The 17,958-nt window shown below is 36.8% G+C and overlaps 1 protein-coding gene across 4 annotated transcripts in view; it reads left to right on the top strand.

The window, feature by feature from the left end:
• SLC44A1 (solute carrier family 44 member 1) overlaps nucleotides 1-17,958 on the top strand; it is a 199,009-nt gene that overhangs the window by 97,880 nt on the left and 83,171 nt on the right. For all 4 annotated transcript variants that reach the window (XM_025888362.2, XM_025888363.2, XM_025888361.2 and 1 more), the window contains 3 exons: nucleotides 5,293-5,386; nucleotides 12,737-12,906; nucleotides 14,847-14,936. In XM_025888362.2, the coding sequence (XP_025744147.1) occupies nucleotides 5,293-5,386; nucleotides 12,737-12,906; nucleotides 14,847-14,936 (354 nt within the window). The remainder of the gene's footprint in view (nucleotides 1-5,292; nucleotides 5,387-12,736; nucleotides 12,907-14,846; nucleotides 14,937-17,958) is intronic.

Here is a 17,958-nt window from a genome sequence, read left to right as displayed (position 1 = left end):
CTCCAAGTCAGAAACCAGCAAGGGAACTTGGTTGTGAAGGGGGAACAAAATCCTTACATTTGATAATGCAATTTTAAATAATTCCTTCATTCGACAATTAATTAGCACCCAAGAAATACATGCCAGAGAAACAAAGAAAAGGTACAATTCCCTTTAGGGAGCTTGCATGATAGAAGACAAACTTTTCATTGTCCTCCACAATACCTAGAAGTGTTGCACATAGATGTCCAAAATTAATTCACTCTGCAAATATTATGTGCGTCGTATGTGCTGACAGTGGTTGACAGATAATGTCATACCACCAGCTAGTTAATGGGTGCTTCTTGGGAACTACAAATATGTCCATACTTTTTGTTGGTTCCTGGAAATTGAAATTGGGAATTGTATTCTTCCAGCATATGAATATATGTGCTTTCCTAATTGGAGAGAAAGGGGTTAAATTCATTGGACCTCACACAGCAGTATAATTTGTTTTTTTGTAATGAACACTGTTCTGCATTGGGAGATTTTCTTTTTTATTAACTACAATTTTCTAAATTATGTTTTTTAAGGAATCTTTTCTGTTAATTTAGTGTATCCTACAAATATCGTTGTGATAGGAGACATTTTTGGTTGTCAAAACTGGGTGAAGGGTCAGGGGGAGGGTACTGGAATCTAGTGGCTGGAAACCAAGGATACTGCTAAACATCCTGCAATGCACAGGACAGCTCCTTACAACCAAGAATTGCCCAGCTCAAAATGTCATAATACCAAGGTCGAGAAATCCAATTTTACATAGTACAATTTGTAGTGAGTGGTGAAAAGCATATAAACATTATGTATAACATGTAACACCAAAGTAAGAGATTCAAAATAGGTATTTTATTTTTTTTCCAGTCAGGATGTCTGTTGTATTCAACAGATGACTTTTGAGTAGTATCTATGTGCCAGGAGAGAGGGGTCCCACGTATTTTGAAGGCATAAGGTCCCAGTTCTCAAAGAGCTCACTTTCTAAAAACAGAGATGATATGTAAGCTAAAAAAAATTACAAAATGATATGCTAAGTTTTATAATAGACAAAGCAGTAAATAGCTTTGGGTGCATCAGAGAAAGCTTAATGAAGGAGGTGAGGCTTGAGTAGTTTGTAGAAATTCTGCTCAAACTTGAACATTTACTCAGATGGTCGTTAGGAATGGACAGTCCAAGCAGAGGCAACAGTGTGTGAAAAAGCCTGGTAGCTTGTAAACAGCAAAATTGTAAGTGGTTTATTATGTTCAGATAAGGCTGGAGTTTTAGGTAGAGACCTGCCTTATGAGAGCTTTGAAGCCAAGGACTTTGGAAATGATCCTGAGGGCAGGAGGGTATTACAAGTAATGTAAGGACCATTTTACAAAGACCATTCTCAAGGTTGTGTGCAGCATATAGAAAAGAGACCCTTTGGGAGAGTAGTTTGAAGCAATAAGAGATCTTGAAGCTCTGAGATAACATAGAAGGGTCTGATGGTCAGACTTGATAACTTGAATGTCTTGAATGGTATCCAAAGATGATGGATAAAGAAGAAGATACAGGATGACTTCCCATTTCATCTTGGGGATTTTGTGGATGGTGGAGCCATTAACAAGGATAGGAGATAAATGGGAGGAAGCAGAGCAGATTTGGAGAGTCGGTGATAGAAACATCTTTTTCTTCAAACATGCTTTTGAGATATCTGTGGGATGTATGTTTTTTGCCCAGGAGCTTATTGAATATTTGTCTGATTATAATGATTAGGAATGGCACAGAAGAAGCATTGTGGCCTAGGAGTAAAGAATTTTATTTCTAAATTTGTCAGTGATTGCTTAGAAAGGCCTTGGAAGTATTACTTTTTTCCTCTGTAATGTTTGGAGCATGGTGATGGAAACATACCTCTTAGGGGAGTTCTTATAAGTGATATTGAGCTAAAGAATAAATAATTGAATATTATAAGGCATTTGAAAAATTATGGTAGTTAAACATTCTGGGGACTGTAGCAACTGTTTACCAAGATAAATGTTTATATACCAAAGTTGGCTTCCTAAGATCACTCATTTTGAATACCATTGGCTGAGTTGCATGGATTGCCTCTGGTGTGGTTTAGATAAGCTTTTGTTTTTGGTTTTAGACTTCATTACTCAAGTATGGTTTTCTCTGCCTTTTGCATTAGAGGAAAAACTTTGTCTTACTCTTTATGACCAAACCTCTTGCGCTAAGTATTGTTTATACTCTCACTTAAAAAAAAAGAAAAAAGAAGATGGATAACACCTTAAAAGTGTTCACTGAAAATGCATTAGCTAATAAACGTGAAAAGAGAAACAATTGTAAAATGTTTGCCATTACTGGGTTGTTTTAATGTTCTGCATTGAGGCTTCTCTGTCCATCAGCCCTTTGAGTAGGAAGCAATAGAAGTTTCTTCTGATTGTCACTACTAACACATTGTAAAGATCTTTTTCCTTTAATCTATTTAGTACAGGATCTATTTAGTACTGGCCTGTGTCCCAGAATACCATCAGAGATAAGGCTATTATCCTTTCATTGAGCATTATCCTGGGAAAGTATTTATAAAATTGAACTCTGTTGCACCTGCTGACCTCCTTTTTTAAATGAAGAAAGGGTGAGGGTGGAGATTATGTTCGCTGAATTCAGATGGAGCAGTATGCTTGCACTGACACAGTGCTTTAGTTAGGCCCTTTTCATATTGTGCAAATTGATTCCATCTTGCACTCTGAAAGAAAGAAGTTGACAGTTCAGATCAGGAAGTTGATGATCACGTTAGGTGCTCTGCAGTTATTGGCACGGTTGCTGTGTTTTCATGAGCAATTCTATAGTAAGACTCCCAGATATTTCAGGATTAATCTAAAATGTTTGCTTGCCACTGCTGTCATGTTTTCTCTGAAAACCGCTGTAAATAGAATCTAGTGGCATTATCTTCAAAGACGAAAGACTAATTTTAGAAGAGGTAGATATTTAATATTCATGCTTAACTTAAAAAAATAAGTCATTAACATGGAAAAGAATGTTCGAAAACAATTTCAGAAACTTAGTTTCCTACTGAATCTATCTTAAGAAGTGGAAGAAACTTGAACAGTGCCATGTAACTTTCAAGTATCTCTTTTAAAATATCTTACCTTGTCAGGGGGTGCCTGGGTAGCTCAGTCGGTTAAGCATCCAACTCTTGATTTTGGCTCAGGTCTTGATCTCAAGGTCCTGGGATCGTGCCCTAAATTGGGCTCCCTGCTCAGTGGAGAGTTGGCTTCTCCCTCTCCCTCTGCCCCTCCCCTTGCGCACTCTGTCTCTGTCTCTGTCTCTCTCAGATAAGTAAATAAATCCTTTTTAAAAAGTACTTTACATTGTCAAATTACTTGAATTATCTTTATATAAAATAGATGCTACATGTATTTTTGTAAGTATAATATTTACAGCCCATATATTTAAATACCTAGCAAGTTGGTTGCTGATTTGGGGGCAGCATTACTGAATTAAATGCAAGTTTGTGGCTTTTTAAAAATTCTTTTGGCTGATAGGACAAGATGTAAATGAAATAAAACCATTCTCAAGGTTGTTGTCCTAGCAAATCTTTTTTCTGTATTCCCTTGAAGTTCTTTCACACATCCTCATGTGACATTTCTATAATTAGTTCAATGTTAAAACCTGCCGTTTTCACTTCACATTTTATTTTAAACTTTTTCTGTGGTCATATGGTATGAAAGTCCATTGTTACTATAATATAAACACAAAGCTATTCTATTTCCATTTAATAATAAAGTATTTGACCAAATTAGTAATCTAGTAGGGACTATAATTAATAAAATATAAACAGGTTACATGATAAAGTGCAGTAGGTCCTCAGCAAAATTGTAAGTAGAGCCTAGGTCTTCTCAGTTAATGATACCTATTGTATGACGAACCTGACAATATTCTAGTTGCTATGTTATAAAATTAGCAAGTCAATAAAATAAGACTTATCAAGGATTTGGTGGACTGCATCCATCTGAATTTTATATATCATTAAGATACATATTAGCCACAGAAACTGAGAAATATGTGGCTGTTTGCATAACCAATCTATGATGGGATTTGAGCTGTTTTAAACTATCTGAAAACTGAGAATCCTTTTATCACTTTGTTCAGTTTATTTGCAATTAATATTTGCCTTTTAAATAAGGAAAAAGTAATGTATTGTCTGAAAGCATATATGCTATATGCAGTCACTTACAATATTTAGTAATGGGAAGCATAGGAAAGAGGGACAGGCTGTGTAGTTGAGGGTGGGTTTGTAGTCAGGGAGATCTAGGCGTTCAGTCTCAGCTCTGCTGCGGAGTAACTGTGTCATCTTGGGCAAGTTATGTACCGTATCTCTTAGCCTCCATTTCGTCCTCTGTAAAGTAGGCTTAATAACACTTGGTTAATAGTTATAGTAAATACATAATTAATATATGTATGGTGTGAGGAGGAGTGACCTTCCAAGAGTTCCCAGCATGATGGGAGGAGGGGCAGGCCCTTTGTCTATCCCCAGCCCTCCCGCTGGGGTGAGAAACTTGTGTGGGGAATAGAACCAGCCTTGGGACTGGGCTGCTCTTGGCCTAACCCTCAGAAGCCCTGGACTGGCCAACATGCGTGGCTTCTTCAGTAGGAGAATTTTGTCATGTTTCTATTGTTCTATTTTTTGGAGACATTCCTGGGCACGGTTTGGTCAGTTACAATGAAAAGTTGACTCTCTCTTTTTTTTTTTTTTTTTAAAGATTTTATTTATTTGACAGAGAGAGACACAGCAAGAGAGGGAACACAAGCAGGGGGAATGGGAGAGGGAGAAGCAGGCTTCCCACAGAGCAGGGAGCCCGATGCGGGGCTCGATCCCAGGATGCTGGGATCATGACCTAAGCCAAAGGCAGACGCCCAACGACTGAGCCACCCCAGGCGCCCCTGAGAAGTTGATTCTTTAAAAAAAAAAATACACATCAAAAACTAATGATGTAATGTATGGTGATTAACATAACAATAAAAAATAAAAAATTAAAAAAAATAAAATACATAGGGCCTGATATATGGCAGACACTCAGTAAAGTTAATTCTAGTACTTTTTGTTATTACCCTTAATGTTATTAATTAAAATTTGTATATAAATTACCTGAGAGGAATCAGTTTTAAATGATTGAGGACTGATCAGATTCTTATTAATTTTATAGTGTTTGAAAGTTATATATGTTGGATTAATATTAACATATAAATACAGTGAATCAATGAGAGATTTATTGAGGCTCTGTTCTGCTAGCTAACATACACCTTTTCTTTCAACAGGCTCAGCACTATGTAGCTACAACCTAAAGCCTTCTGAATATACTACGTCTTCAAAAGCTTCTGTTCTGTGCCCCAAACTACCAGTTCCAGCGAGGTAAATTTTATTGTATTTTGTTAACTTGTGACTTTTGTTTTTGTAGGTAGATTTTAAACTGTATATATTATCCTGGGGAAAGAGTCACTTGATGATACCTGTTGCTCAGGACCAATACTTTTATAACAAAATTTAAAAAGTAGTATTAGAAATGACAACATGTATTTCATATCTTAAAACACACACACACACACACACACACACACACACACCCCCATACACACCCATACACAGAGGCAAACAACTTTTCTCATTCTCAGATTTTAAATTTCTTTTGGGGGCTTACTTTTTTTTTAATGCCATAATTTTTAAGTATATATAACTGCTTAATCATTGCAAAATCTACAGCAAAATTAGAAGCCAAGTCTCACAATCTTCAAAGATTCTTTGAAGTTGACCCTAGTAATACTTACTGGGATTATTTTTAATTTACTTTGTAAACTTAAAAAATATGCCAGTGATTATTCTCCACACCTTATTTCAGGCTATATATTTTAGGTACATTCTCTATAATAATACACTGTTTGTCATATCTTATCCAAGGTCTTATTCAACAAACATTGATTATTTCAGTACCTACTGCATCTAATGGATACAAAGAAGAGACAGGACATATTCTTTGTTTGGAAGGATCTCACAGTAGTTACAAGTAAAGCCAACTTTAAAATTATAAATAGGTTTTTTAACGAGGAAATAAATTTGCAAGCATTGTAGAATGTATCCTCAGAATTAGGTGCATAGGATTTGGAGCATGTCTGATCTTGAGAATCTTAAGTGTGCATCAGCCAGGTATGACATGAGTCAACTTCGCCAGGAATACTGAATTGAAGCCACTTTTATTATATCTTGGTGTATTGTAGCAAGCTACTGATTAAAATTTTGAGACTGATCTTATGTGTGCTTTCCTTTGGCTTGCTTATGGGTGTGACTCGTGCTTTATTAACTTGAATGAAATTTGAAATTTTCTGTTGAAAAGTAGATAAAGGATCTCTCAGTTTAATTGATGTCCAGCTCTTTTAGTCGACTATGTTAAGTTGCTATTGAAATGAAAATGTAAAGCCTACGGAAATGAAAATAAAGGGACTGTTTTAAAAGATAGGAAGTAGGACCTATAAATTAGGGGCTTAGACCGATAGGTAGAGAGACCCCATTTGTGACCGTTGAGAATATTAGGGAGGCTGTAACAGTAAAGAAAAGGAGGTCCTTTGCATAGAGTTGTTGGAGAAAATTTATCAGTGTAAAGACAAGAAAGGCTCTGTCTTCTTACCTCCTGTTTTAAATGCATACTGTGAGTATAGAGTCATATTTTAACAGAAAGATAACCAGAGAGCCCTGATGTGAGGATGAGGTTGCTCTGTACCTGTGTTATATGGGTGGGGCAGGGGTCGGGTAAATCCTCCTTCACCTCTGACCTCTGACCCCAGCACGTTGAGGGCTGCCTGTTCCTGGTTATCTGTCTCAGGTGTTCCGTTCTTGGCCGTACAGAGCTCACACATCTCACATACAGTGCCCTGAGGAGCATTCACTAGAAGATGAAACATAGTATTAGGGGCTTGAGTTTTAGACATGGACAGACTTGGCTTCTAACAAGGTCATGCACTAATGTCTCAGTTATCTAAGATGCCATGATGACCCTAAACCATCTGAAAACTGACTGTGTACTATGTTTATACTTTATTTAAAGATGCTCAGGTTGGGGGCGCCTGGGTGGCTCAGTCGTTAAGCATCTGCCTTCAGCTCAGGTCGTGATCCCAGGGTCCTGGGATCAAGCCCCACATCGGGCTCCCTGCTCTGTGGGAAGCCTGCTTCTCCCTCTCCCACTCCCCCTGCTTGTGTTCCTGCTCTTGCTATCTCTCACTCTGTCAAATAAATAAATGAACTCTTAAAAAAAAAAATTCTTAAAGAAAAGATCCTCAGGTTTTACTTAGTTTAGTACCTCACAGTCTAAGTATCTTATCACTTTTATCTGAACTCAGCCTGTTGGAAAGTAAAAAAAAAAGAAGTAACAGTTGATAGAAGGAAATCAAATCAGGACCTGGTAAATAGCATCATTTAGCCTTTGGCAAGCAAAGTGCAAAGATCAGAAAACAATTTGTTTAATAAAAAACTTGGGGGCAATAACCATATTCTGCACCTCGTATTAGATACAACATTTTCAAAGATGAGTAAGATCTAGTCTCTGTCCTTAAGAAACTCTGTCCTTAAAAAAAAAAAAAATACGGACTGGTTTTGGTGATTTTTTTGTATACACCAAAAGATGGGCACTAGGGAAAGCTATGATGCAGGCAAATGGCCCTTAGCATCATTCACATCTCTTTGACTTTCCTCCTGGGAGCACCCTAGTGGGACTTTTCGAAAGAGCTGCTGTACTTTGAGTCCAGATAGGTCTGTGGGTGAATTCTGTGTCACCACCTTCTCTTTGTCAGCTTGAGCAAGTCTCTTCCCCTCTCTGTGAACCAAGTGTCCTCACATGTAAAATGGCAATATTAATACCTTTGTCATGGAATTGTTGTAAGAATTAAATAAGGGCATATGTTTTAAGCATCCATTATTATGCTTGGCATCTGGCTTAGGGAGTAGTATTTCTCTCAACCTCTAGAGCCTCCCATATCACCCTTAACTTTCCTGGGTACCTGGGCACCTTCTGCCATTGAAAAGCGATGCCTATTCCTTGGAGAAAAGCAATTATAAACTAATTTGCAGTAAAACACTACGTAATTGCCAAATGCTTACTATTTCTAAGAGCTTTTGGATTTTAAAAGCAAATGCCTAGAAAGGGCCATGTTTTATACAAATTTGTAACTATTGTTGACATGCTGAAGGTGGTAGCCATAGGGAGACTAGCCCTTATACCTAAAATGCTTAAAGGTTTAGGTATAGCTAAAGAAAACTGCAGTAGTAGAAACAGATTACATAAATTCAGTTAATTCACCAAACGTTTATTATGATATTTCTGGATGCCAGAAAGGATATTAGGTATTGGGGAATTAATAGCATGATATGTAAATGAGAAACTAATAGCCAAGAAAAAAGTGTTATCTATCCATATTTTTAAAATGGGTTCAGTGTAAATTAACATTTACAAATCATCTATTGTGTTCCAGCCACCGTATTAAGCTTCTCATGTGTATTCTTATTTAATCTTCACAAAAGCCTATAAGGATATAGTTCCTAATTTATAGATGAGGACATAGAAGATAAGAGAAGGTAAATGAGTTGTGCAAAGTCATACAATTAATTGTTGGGAATCAGAATTTTAATTTAAGATCTTATAATATCTATACCACAGTTTTATACTGATATGAAAGCTATCTCGTTATATCCATGGGATGAGGTGAGTTTAGGGTCCTCCTACTCTGCCATCTTCCCCAAGACAAAGTCCTATACCACAGTTAGTTTAAAAAAAAAAAAGGTGGGAGCACCCGACTGGTTCAGTTGGTAAAGAGCATGTGACTCTTAATCTCAGGGTCATGAGTTCAAGCCCCACACTGGGCATGGAGCCTACTTAAAAAAAAAAAAAATTAAGAATTAAAAATTAAAAATTAAAAAAAAGTACAGGAAGGAAAAAAAAAGAGTACAGGAAGGAAAGGAGAGAAAATAAATAAAATGAAATGTATGAAAAACCACAGAGTATTGCCATTAGATTCTTGATTTATTTTCTGCATTTTCTGTGCTATAGAGATATCGCTAAAATCCTTTATTATTATTCTTTCTTAAATAAAACTTTTCATTAGAAATCATGTGTAATTGCTTACCTATAACCTGAAGTTTTAAGATAATTGTGTGAGATGCAAACTCCTGTCTTCTCTTATGAAGGCATATGAATAAGAGATAGTAGGCATTGTTTGTCATCAGACTTTGAGGGAGGGGAGCTCATTAACTGTGATAGTCTGGACTTAAGGCAAATGGACAGAATGTTTGCCATGGTAAGATACAATTTCCCTCTGAGTGGCTAATTTTTAAAAATCTTTAAGACTCATTATAAATTCATTTTGTTCTTGTTGACTAATGTTTCAATAATGTGAAACAGCATCAGTTGCTAATGGGACTACATTGACTTCTTAAAGATTCGATATTCTGTGGGTTTCAAAAGGTAGAAAAAGTTGCTATGAATAGAATTCTTTATGCTTGTCCTCTTGATTAAAAAGCACAGAGTGTGTCACTTAGGTTAGACACTAAAGTAGAAAAGATCTCACATACAAGGTTCTCAGAAGTATTCTTTTCTGAGAGATATATGAAATCAGCTAACTCAAATTCATTATATATCACATAGGACTTCAGTGGTAAAATATAAAACAAACCATTTCAATCCCATGATTACTTAGATTTTTTAATAAGAAAGTCATTTGAGTATTAAAAACTCATGGCTGGTTAGGTTGTTTTTGTTCAGGGAACAGTAGAGGAAAAGAATGACAAGGGAGTGTAGTACTTTTTACTTTAAAATGAACTCTTTAACTTTGGTTTTTACTACTGTGTCCAAATACTGTCTTTTATTTTCCTTCTATTTCTGATATTCCTTACCACTAAGAGCAGATTTTCACTATTTTGACCAGCAGCTAAACAATGTAATCAGTCTGTGCTAATTTTATACCTTCAAATTTAGAGCTAACTGTCAGGTTTTTTTTTTTTAACTGACATAGATTAAATTTTAAGGTAAGGAACCGTTGTTACTTTGCTTCAGTTCTTTGAAGGAGACTTGTGAAAGTACTCTTTCCAATTAACCAAGTGTTTAGGTATAGTATAAAATTGACTTGAAAGGGTAAGAGAGCAGATGTTACTCAGCATTAACTCAAATAGAAATGAAATGTTCGAATTTTAAGAATATAATCCTTCCCTTTCAGCCATTTATCCTCATTATAAGTCTGAAAAGCAGGAAAACACGAATGCTGCTGGACATGCTGCTCCTATTAATTTAGAATCACTGACTTTTGGCTGGGCTCTATTACTACTTATTATTATCATTATTACTCCTACTGTTTGAGCTAACAGATGGAGACACATGCAACTGTGTAATGTTAGGAGGATCACCCAGGGCTTTTGAACTTGTCCAGTTTTGTTTTCTGTTACAACAGGCCCTACTCTCTTTTGGAAATGATGCGTACTTCTCTTCGAGTCTAAAACTATAGCAGCATCCTGCTAGGATATGGGAGGTAGAGTTGGAGCTCCCACTGGACAGAGGATAAGGTTCACTTATGGTTATATGACAGGAAAAAGGAAACAGAGCAGGGCCAGGAAAATTGGTGGATGTTGAAAGCGAGAAAATGGCATCCGTATCCTTAAGGTAGATATATTTTATGTTCAAGGTTGGAGGCAGGTGAGCTAAACAGAGGCTGCACCAGAAATGATAGGGTAATAAGTAAAGCAGATGAAGATACAGATACAGGCTTTAGTTACCTTAGTCAGGAACGTTAACCTGGCCAGGGACATTACCTAGTTAGATCGCATCAGGAAGAAAAATAGTTGTAGGTCACAGCAGAGGTTTCTGTCCCAAATTAGCCACCGTTGACCATGAACTTATGGTTAATTCTTTTGATTCTTTCCTGTAATATTTCTGACTAAATCCATTTCACTGAAAGGTATTCTATAATTTAATAGCTTTTTATATCACTAGTGAAACAACTTTGGTCAAAAACAATGACTTGCATCCCTTTAATTTAAGCATTGCTCAGAATGCTCTGACTTTCTGCAGTTTCTGACAAAATATCAAATCCTGGGCATTAACTTTCACCAGTGCCATTTTGGAGGTTCACACAAATACACCCACAAGTCACAAGAGATACTTCTTTTTTAAGTGAACATTCATGTCATAGTGTCACGTCATTATTTTGGAATACATTTTACTGAAGCATAACTAAGGTAAGACTAGATCTTTATTATTATTATTTTATTGTTCCATGAAGTTAACAGCATGGAAGATGTTGCCTATTCTTACTCCCATTGGTGCTCATTTACCAGCATTTAAGGAAAATCAATACATGGTACATTTATATTTTTATTTGAAAAGAAATATTTTTGTTGTTTTTTCGAGGAATGAAACAAAGATAGTGTTTTGCTTCAGGTCATACAAACTGCTTTCCTGAGGTCAGAAACCTTGGAAGTTGGTATTCAGTCATATATTCTTATCCATGAATTTGACCCAAATACAGTGCCAACCAAGAATGAGCGCACACTTACCTTATTGCCATCAATAGTGTTATGTTAGAGCTATGACTGATGGTTCTACAAATAATTCTAAAAATATGAGATTTATGTTAGCGATGGCAGCCTTTAACTTAATGCACATAGATGTGTGTATCTGTGTATGGACAGACATACAGACTCTCTTAGAATCCATACAAATCACAACTGAGGGCATGTTCATAGAGCTTTTTTAGAATCTCTCATTGATCAGATGTATACCATATTCTCAGAGGCTAAAATAGAATATGTTATAACAAACCAGAGCTATGTCTCTGTTCACACATAGCTGTGTTCCTTCACAAGAAGAGCTGTTGTTAGTACAAACCTGATATAACTGATGACCTCATTTTTTGGACACAATCTTATAATCATAATGACATATAAAAAGAAAACAGTGCAGAATCTCATGACCCTGACAAATCAGAGATTTTTCATTTACTTCTATTTTTTTCTGTTCTCATGTTTATGATGGCAACCATCACATTAGATGCAAATTTTTGTTTCTTTCCCCTTGCACTATTACCTCCTAAGTGTTTCCATACATTAGTATCCATGGTTATTGTTTTAAACAGCCGCATATTATACTGTATGTTGATGTCTTGGCATGATCAATTGATAGGAGAGTTAATAAGCTTGTGCCCCAAACACCTTTTCTTAATGCAAGGTTTATGTATGCTGTTCTGATAGAGGCAACATTTTATTCACGGTGGCACATTTCAAGGAAAAGCATGTGTTTTCTCTTTTTAAATAGCTTCTGGCAAAAATTCATTTTCAGTTCAACAAAGTATATGTTTGTAAGTTCTGTCATCTGCCCATTGACTGCTGGATGTACAGGCGGCGGAGTTTAAGTGTTTGCTTTTGCTTTTGGTAGTTCTGTACGTGTGTATGTGCGCGTATATGTGTGTGTGTTTCTTTTCAGAAGGGGAGGGTAATGTCTTCCTTTGGAATATGCACTCCACCCTCTCTCTGCTAAGGCCTGTGGTAAGATTCGCCTCCCTGCCCATGACAGTCATCTTCACGGCATTAAGCTCACACCTCTTAGCCCCCATATGATGTGTGGAGGGTGGAGTGTATTGCAGTCATAATCACCTTTCATTCGTGTGTTTGATGTGGCATTTATATTGAGTAGGAGTAATTTTTTTTCTGATTTTTTTTTTCTTGTATCACCAGTGCACCTATTCCATTCTTCCATCGCTGTGCTCCCGTGAACATTTCCTGCTATGCCAAGTTTGCAGAGGCCCTGATCACCTTTGTCAGTGACAATAGTGTCTTACACAGGCTGATTAGTGGAGTAATGACCAGCAAAGAAATTATATTGGGACTTTGCTTGTTATCACTAGGTAATTGTTTTTCTCATTATTAGCTATTGCATAGTACCGCAGTAGAAGACTGTTCTGTCTTTTAACCAAAATATGAATACAATCGGGATACCTGTAAAATGTTTAACTTCCCATAGCCAAGATAATTGTTTCAGATTATACAGAGTTATAAATATATACATATTTAAATACATATATATATATATATATATATTTATATATCTGAAACTTTCTTTTTCTCTCATTGGAGAAAGCGGGTGTTTTCCCAAACTGGTTACTGTCTATGATAACCTTTAATATGACAGCAGGAGGCTTCTTTTAGTAAATCAACACCCCTTTGTTTTTAGTTATGATTCCAGAGGCTTATAAAAAGAGGCCACATGGTCTCTTCTCTATTTCCATCAAAGAGCATAGCTTTATGATAGATTACTTTTGAAATACGTTTTTTTTTTCATTGCTACAGTTCATAATACCGTGGTATTGCGGGAAAAGTTAGGAAATCTCCACTTGTTAGCCATCGAGTTTTCTTGTGAATAGATAATATAATCAAATAAATGTGGTTTTCAAGATGTAAACTCCCTATATTATCCTAGAACTATATGTAACCATGTCACAATCTGTAGATCTTTCTAGTCGGGAGGAATAAACTGTGGTAGGAACCAAGCACCTCTTTCATTATATAAGTAAAATGAGTATTTATGCCTGTTAGCAACAATTATAGTCATTGAGAAGACTAGCTTTATTTCCGTCTTGTCATTAGAGAGTATTTTCTTTTTGCTTAGGTAGTACTTGACTCAATTGAAATAATGCTGTCCATATGCAAAGCTATTTCTGTGATATTTGAAACGCTCCCATCTGTTTTTGGTTCCTGTACATTTATTGCAAAAGTGAGTACCTTAAGAATGTTACCTAGTCACAGATCCCAACCATTTATTTGGCTTTGCAAATGGCCCCCCCAAAATGTGACTATTAGTCTGGCTTTATAAAAAAGTTATTTGGTTTCTGAAATAGTTGAATACTTTAACCAAGAAAAGAAAAACCAAACCTTAACAATGGTGATAATAATGTTAAACCATTGGAATTCCAGTTTTTATTAGAATGGTTCTCTTGAGGCTTAAGATCTTTGTTCATTTGTTTGTACCATGGGCCTTTAGGTAATTAAAGATGAACAAATTATGATTTCAGAAATGAATTTCCCCATGGAAAGGTCAAATCTTCCCAGTTTCCTTTTTAAGATTTTTTTCACTCAAGATTTTAGCATGTTGGAATTTAGCTTGGGTTGGGTAGAGGCATTGGCTAAATAACTCAAACTAAGCTTTGCTGTTTTTTGAAGAGTCTCAATCAATCTCAATCATCTTGACCCCAGTCAAGAAAAAAGGTCAGAGGAATTTGGGCCTCAGCAGGCTTCAGGATATTATTCCGTAGGGTCAGAGCATTTCTTGAAGTTTTAGAGGAGAAACTATCAGAAAAAGATAAAATACTGCCTAGCTTGTGGACCATCTATCAGAGAAGTTGGTCCTGAAATGCAAGGATTATTCCAGGAAGTATAGCACCTACTTTAGCTGATCTCTGTCTGTGTGTGGTAATTTTTCCAATCACCAACATGACACATCACTCTCTACACTCTGTGTGTTGGCATGTATGTTTGCATGTGAGTTCTGATGTCTTCCCGTGGTGAATCCACAACAGTTGTATGCTGTTTTTGAGTCACCATGTTGCATTTGCATGTGTTCTTTTCTGTCATTTATAAACCCACGGTTAGGTGCCTTTAGTTTCCAGTGGCGCAAGTACCAAAGTCAAAGCGCAAAAGTAGCCAGTTAACCTTTCTTACTTAAATTGGGGTCTTGAACGTGTCAATAGCAACCAATTATATCCCTAGGAGAAAACAATTGCAAGAATTTCTCTTTATATTTTCCAGTGTTGTAAAATAATATTCTACGTGTTCTCTATCTTCCCTGCAGTTCTATCCATGATTCTGATGGTGATAATCAGGTATATTTCAAGAGTACTTGTGTGGATCTTAACAATTCTGGTCATACTGGGTTCACTCGGTAAGCTGCTTATTCCTTTGTTTTTTAGTAATTAGAATTGAGAGTTAAGTTTGCTTTTAACAGTCCCTCAATTGAGAACTACTTTGATTATTTTAAAGATTTTATTTATTTATCTGAGAGAGAGAGAACGGGTGCTCGCACCTGCACAGGACCAAGGGAAGGAGCAGAGTGGGAAGGAGAGGGACAAGCAACTCTGCGCTGAGCGCAGAGCCCGGCAGGGGGCTTGATCCCAGGACTTGGAGATCATGACCTAAGCTGAAACCAAGAGTTGAATGTTCAACCCACTGAGCCACCCAGACACCGTACTTTGGTTATTTTAAATAATTTTCCTTTTGTAAGGCTTGTGAATTCATTTATATACCATAAAAGGACTGGTAAGTGGATTACACTGCTGTTAATTCACTATGAGATCACTAAATGAAATAAAATGGTGAAGTCATTGGCATTCGGAATAAAAGCAGGTGGAGACATTTTTAAAAGGGGGCTAACATTTTTCTGTCAGTACCAGTTTTGGGGGGAAGAGCCCATGAGAAAAAAAAAGCAACTGAGGCCCTGTTCTGCTTCTTGTTCTTTCATTTTTCACTTAATACTTTCCATGTTCCCTTCCTGGCAGAAGAAGGGTCCCTTTCCTTTCATACTAAACTTTTTAAAGGCCTGCATTCAGGTTATTAAAATTAAAATATTATTTGATAGGGGCGCCTGGGTGGCTCAGTCGTTAAGCCTGAGCCTTCGGCTCAGGTCATGATCCCAGGGTCCTGGGATCGAGCCCCATGTCGGGCCCCTGCTCAGCGGGAAGCCTGCTTCTCCCTCTCCCACTCCCCCTGCTTGTGTTCCCTCTCTCACTGTGTCTCTCTCTGTCAAATAAATAAAATCTTTAAAAAATAAAATAAAATATTATTTGATATACTGTATCTTTTTAAAAGAATTTTTGCTTTGTCTTGAAATGTTTCATAATTACATTTATAAATTTATTTACATTCTTCTGTCCTAGTTTTAGTGAGTACTACTGGTCTTATTTTCATAAAGCTTAATTCTTGAGTTCTTAATTTTGTTTCATCTTTGTTTTTAATTCTTTATTTAAATTCAATTTAGTTAACATACACTGTATTATTAGTTTCAGGGGTAGAATTTAGTGACTCATAGGTTGCATATAATACCCAGGGCTCATTCCATCAAGTGCCCTCCTTAATGCCCATCACCCAGTTACGCCTTCCCCCCACCCACCTCCCTCCAGCAACCCTCAGTTTGTTTCCTTGAGTTCGGCATCTCTTATGGTTTGCCTTCCTATTTTCATCTTACTTTATTTTTCCTTCCCTTCCGTATGTTCATCTGTTTTGTTTCTTAAATTCCACATATGAGTGAAATCATATGGCATTTGTCTTTCTCTGACTGACTTATTTCACTTAGCATAATACCCTCTAGTTCCATCCATATCATCGCAAATGGCAAGATTCCATTCTTTTTGATGGCTGAGTAATATTCCATTGTATATCTATACCACATCTTCTTTATCCATTCATCAGTCAATGGACATCTGGGCTCTTTCCGTAAGTTTGGCTATTGTGGACATTGCTGCTATAAACATTGGGTGCAGGTGCCCCACTTCATCTTTGTTTTGATGAGAATTTGAATTCATGTAACCTATTCGTGAAGTACTTGTGGGTTGTATATTTTCTCAACCCTTGATTATCTAAGATTATCTTTGCCTTACATGTGAATATTAAATCTATGGCATCTAAAATTCTCGAGGGGCAGTATGTTCCCTGGGTCCGTACTTCACTTTTTGGAGTCCAGTCTAATTTTGTGCCTTTGCCCATCACCTATTTCACTTACCTAGATGTGTATCTAATTTTTAACTTAATCTTATAACTTAAAATTTCTGTCTGATTCTGAATCTTAACTAAGTTTGCCTATTTGGGAGGGTGTGTCTTTTCCATCTTTGAAAAGTTGTCTTATTTCTGTATTTGATTACTCTTTCTGTTCCAGTGGTTTTCCTCTTAGCGTCATTGTTCATTCTTCTGATACCATCTTCTAAATTATCATTTGACTCCTTTGTCATTTTCTCTGCACTCAGGAAGAGCTCTTCAAGTGCACCTTCCAGATCACTGATTGAGCTTTCCTCACTGTCACTTCTGTACTTGACTACCTCATTTTGTTATTCCAGTCCTTCCTCCATCCAGCCATCTTTCTTTTCAGTTCAACGGGTGACCATTGTATCTAGTTTCTGTGTTTAATCACTTTGGGCTGCTGTGACAAACTACCATCGACTGGATGCCTTATCAACAAGAAACATTTACTTCTCACAGTTCTAGAGGCTCGGAAGGCCAAAGCCAAGGTGCTTTGGTATCTGGTGAGGGCTGGCTCCCTGTATCCAGTCATCATCTTGCTATTTTCTCCCATGGTGCAAGTGGGGAGGAGCTCTCTGAGAGTGGTTTTATAAGGGCACTAACCCCCTTCATGAGGGCTCCACTCTCATGACTTCACCATCTTCTAAAGACCTACTTCCAAATAACCATCTCATTAAGGATTAGGATTTCAGTGTATGAGTTTTAGGGGGACACAAACATTCAGCTTATAGCAGAGGGATCATTTTTATAATAAAAGTAGATTTGAATTCCAGCTCTGCCACTTACTAGGTGTGTGACATTTGGCATGTTACTTAACTTTCCTGAATTTCAATTCTGTCATTTATAAAGTGGACTTTTAATACCTGGTTAACGGCATTGGGGTGATTCAATTTGGTCGCCTCTATTGCACACTTCCTCACACAAATTTACCTGTGTAATAAGTGATATCTTCTGTGGCTGTTGTGGACAGTGTCCTCCTGGATGTCTTCATTATTATCTCGTTCTGTTTTCTTTTCTGTTTTTATTCTGTCTTTCTCATTTCTGTTTATCTTTCTCTCAGAACTTTTTTAAAGATTTTTAAAAATTTTAAGTAATCTCTACACCCAACGTGGGGCTCCAGCTCACAACCCCAAGATTGAGAGTTACATGCTCCACCAACTGAGCCAGCCAGGCAC

This window comes from Callorhinus ursinus, unplaced genomic scaffold (genome assembly GCF_003265705.2).
Source record: "Callorhinus ursinus isolate GAN/ISIS: 27379988/994484 unplaced genomic scaffold, GSC_fseal_2.0 scaffold24, whole genome shotgun sequence".
Lineage (NCBI taxonomy): Eukaryota > Metazoa > Chordata > Mammalia > Carnivora > Otariidae > Callorhinus > Callorhinus ursinus.
This window is presented reverse-complemented; position numbering and strand designations above follow the sequence as displayed.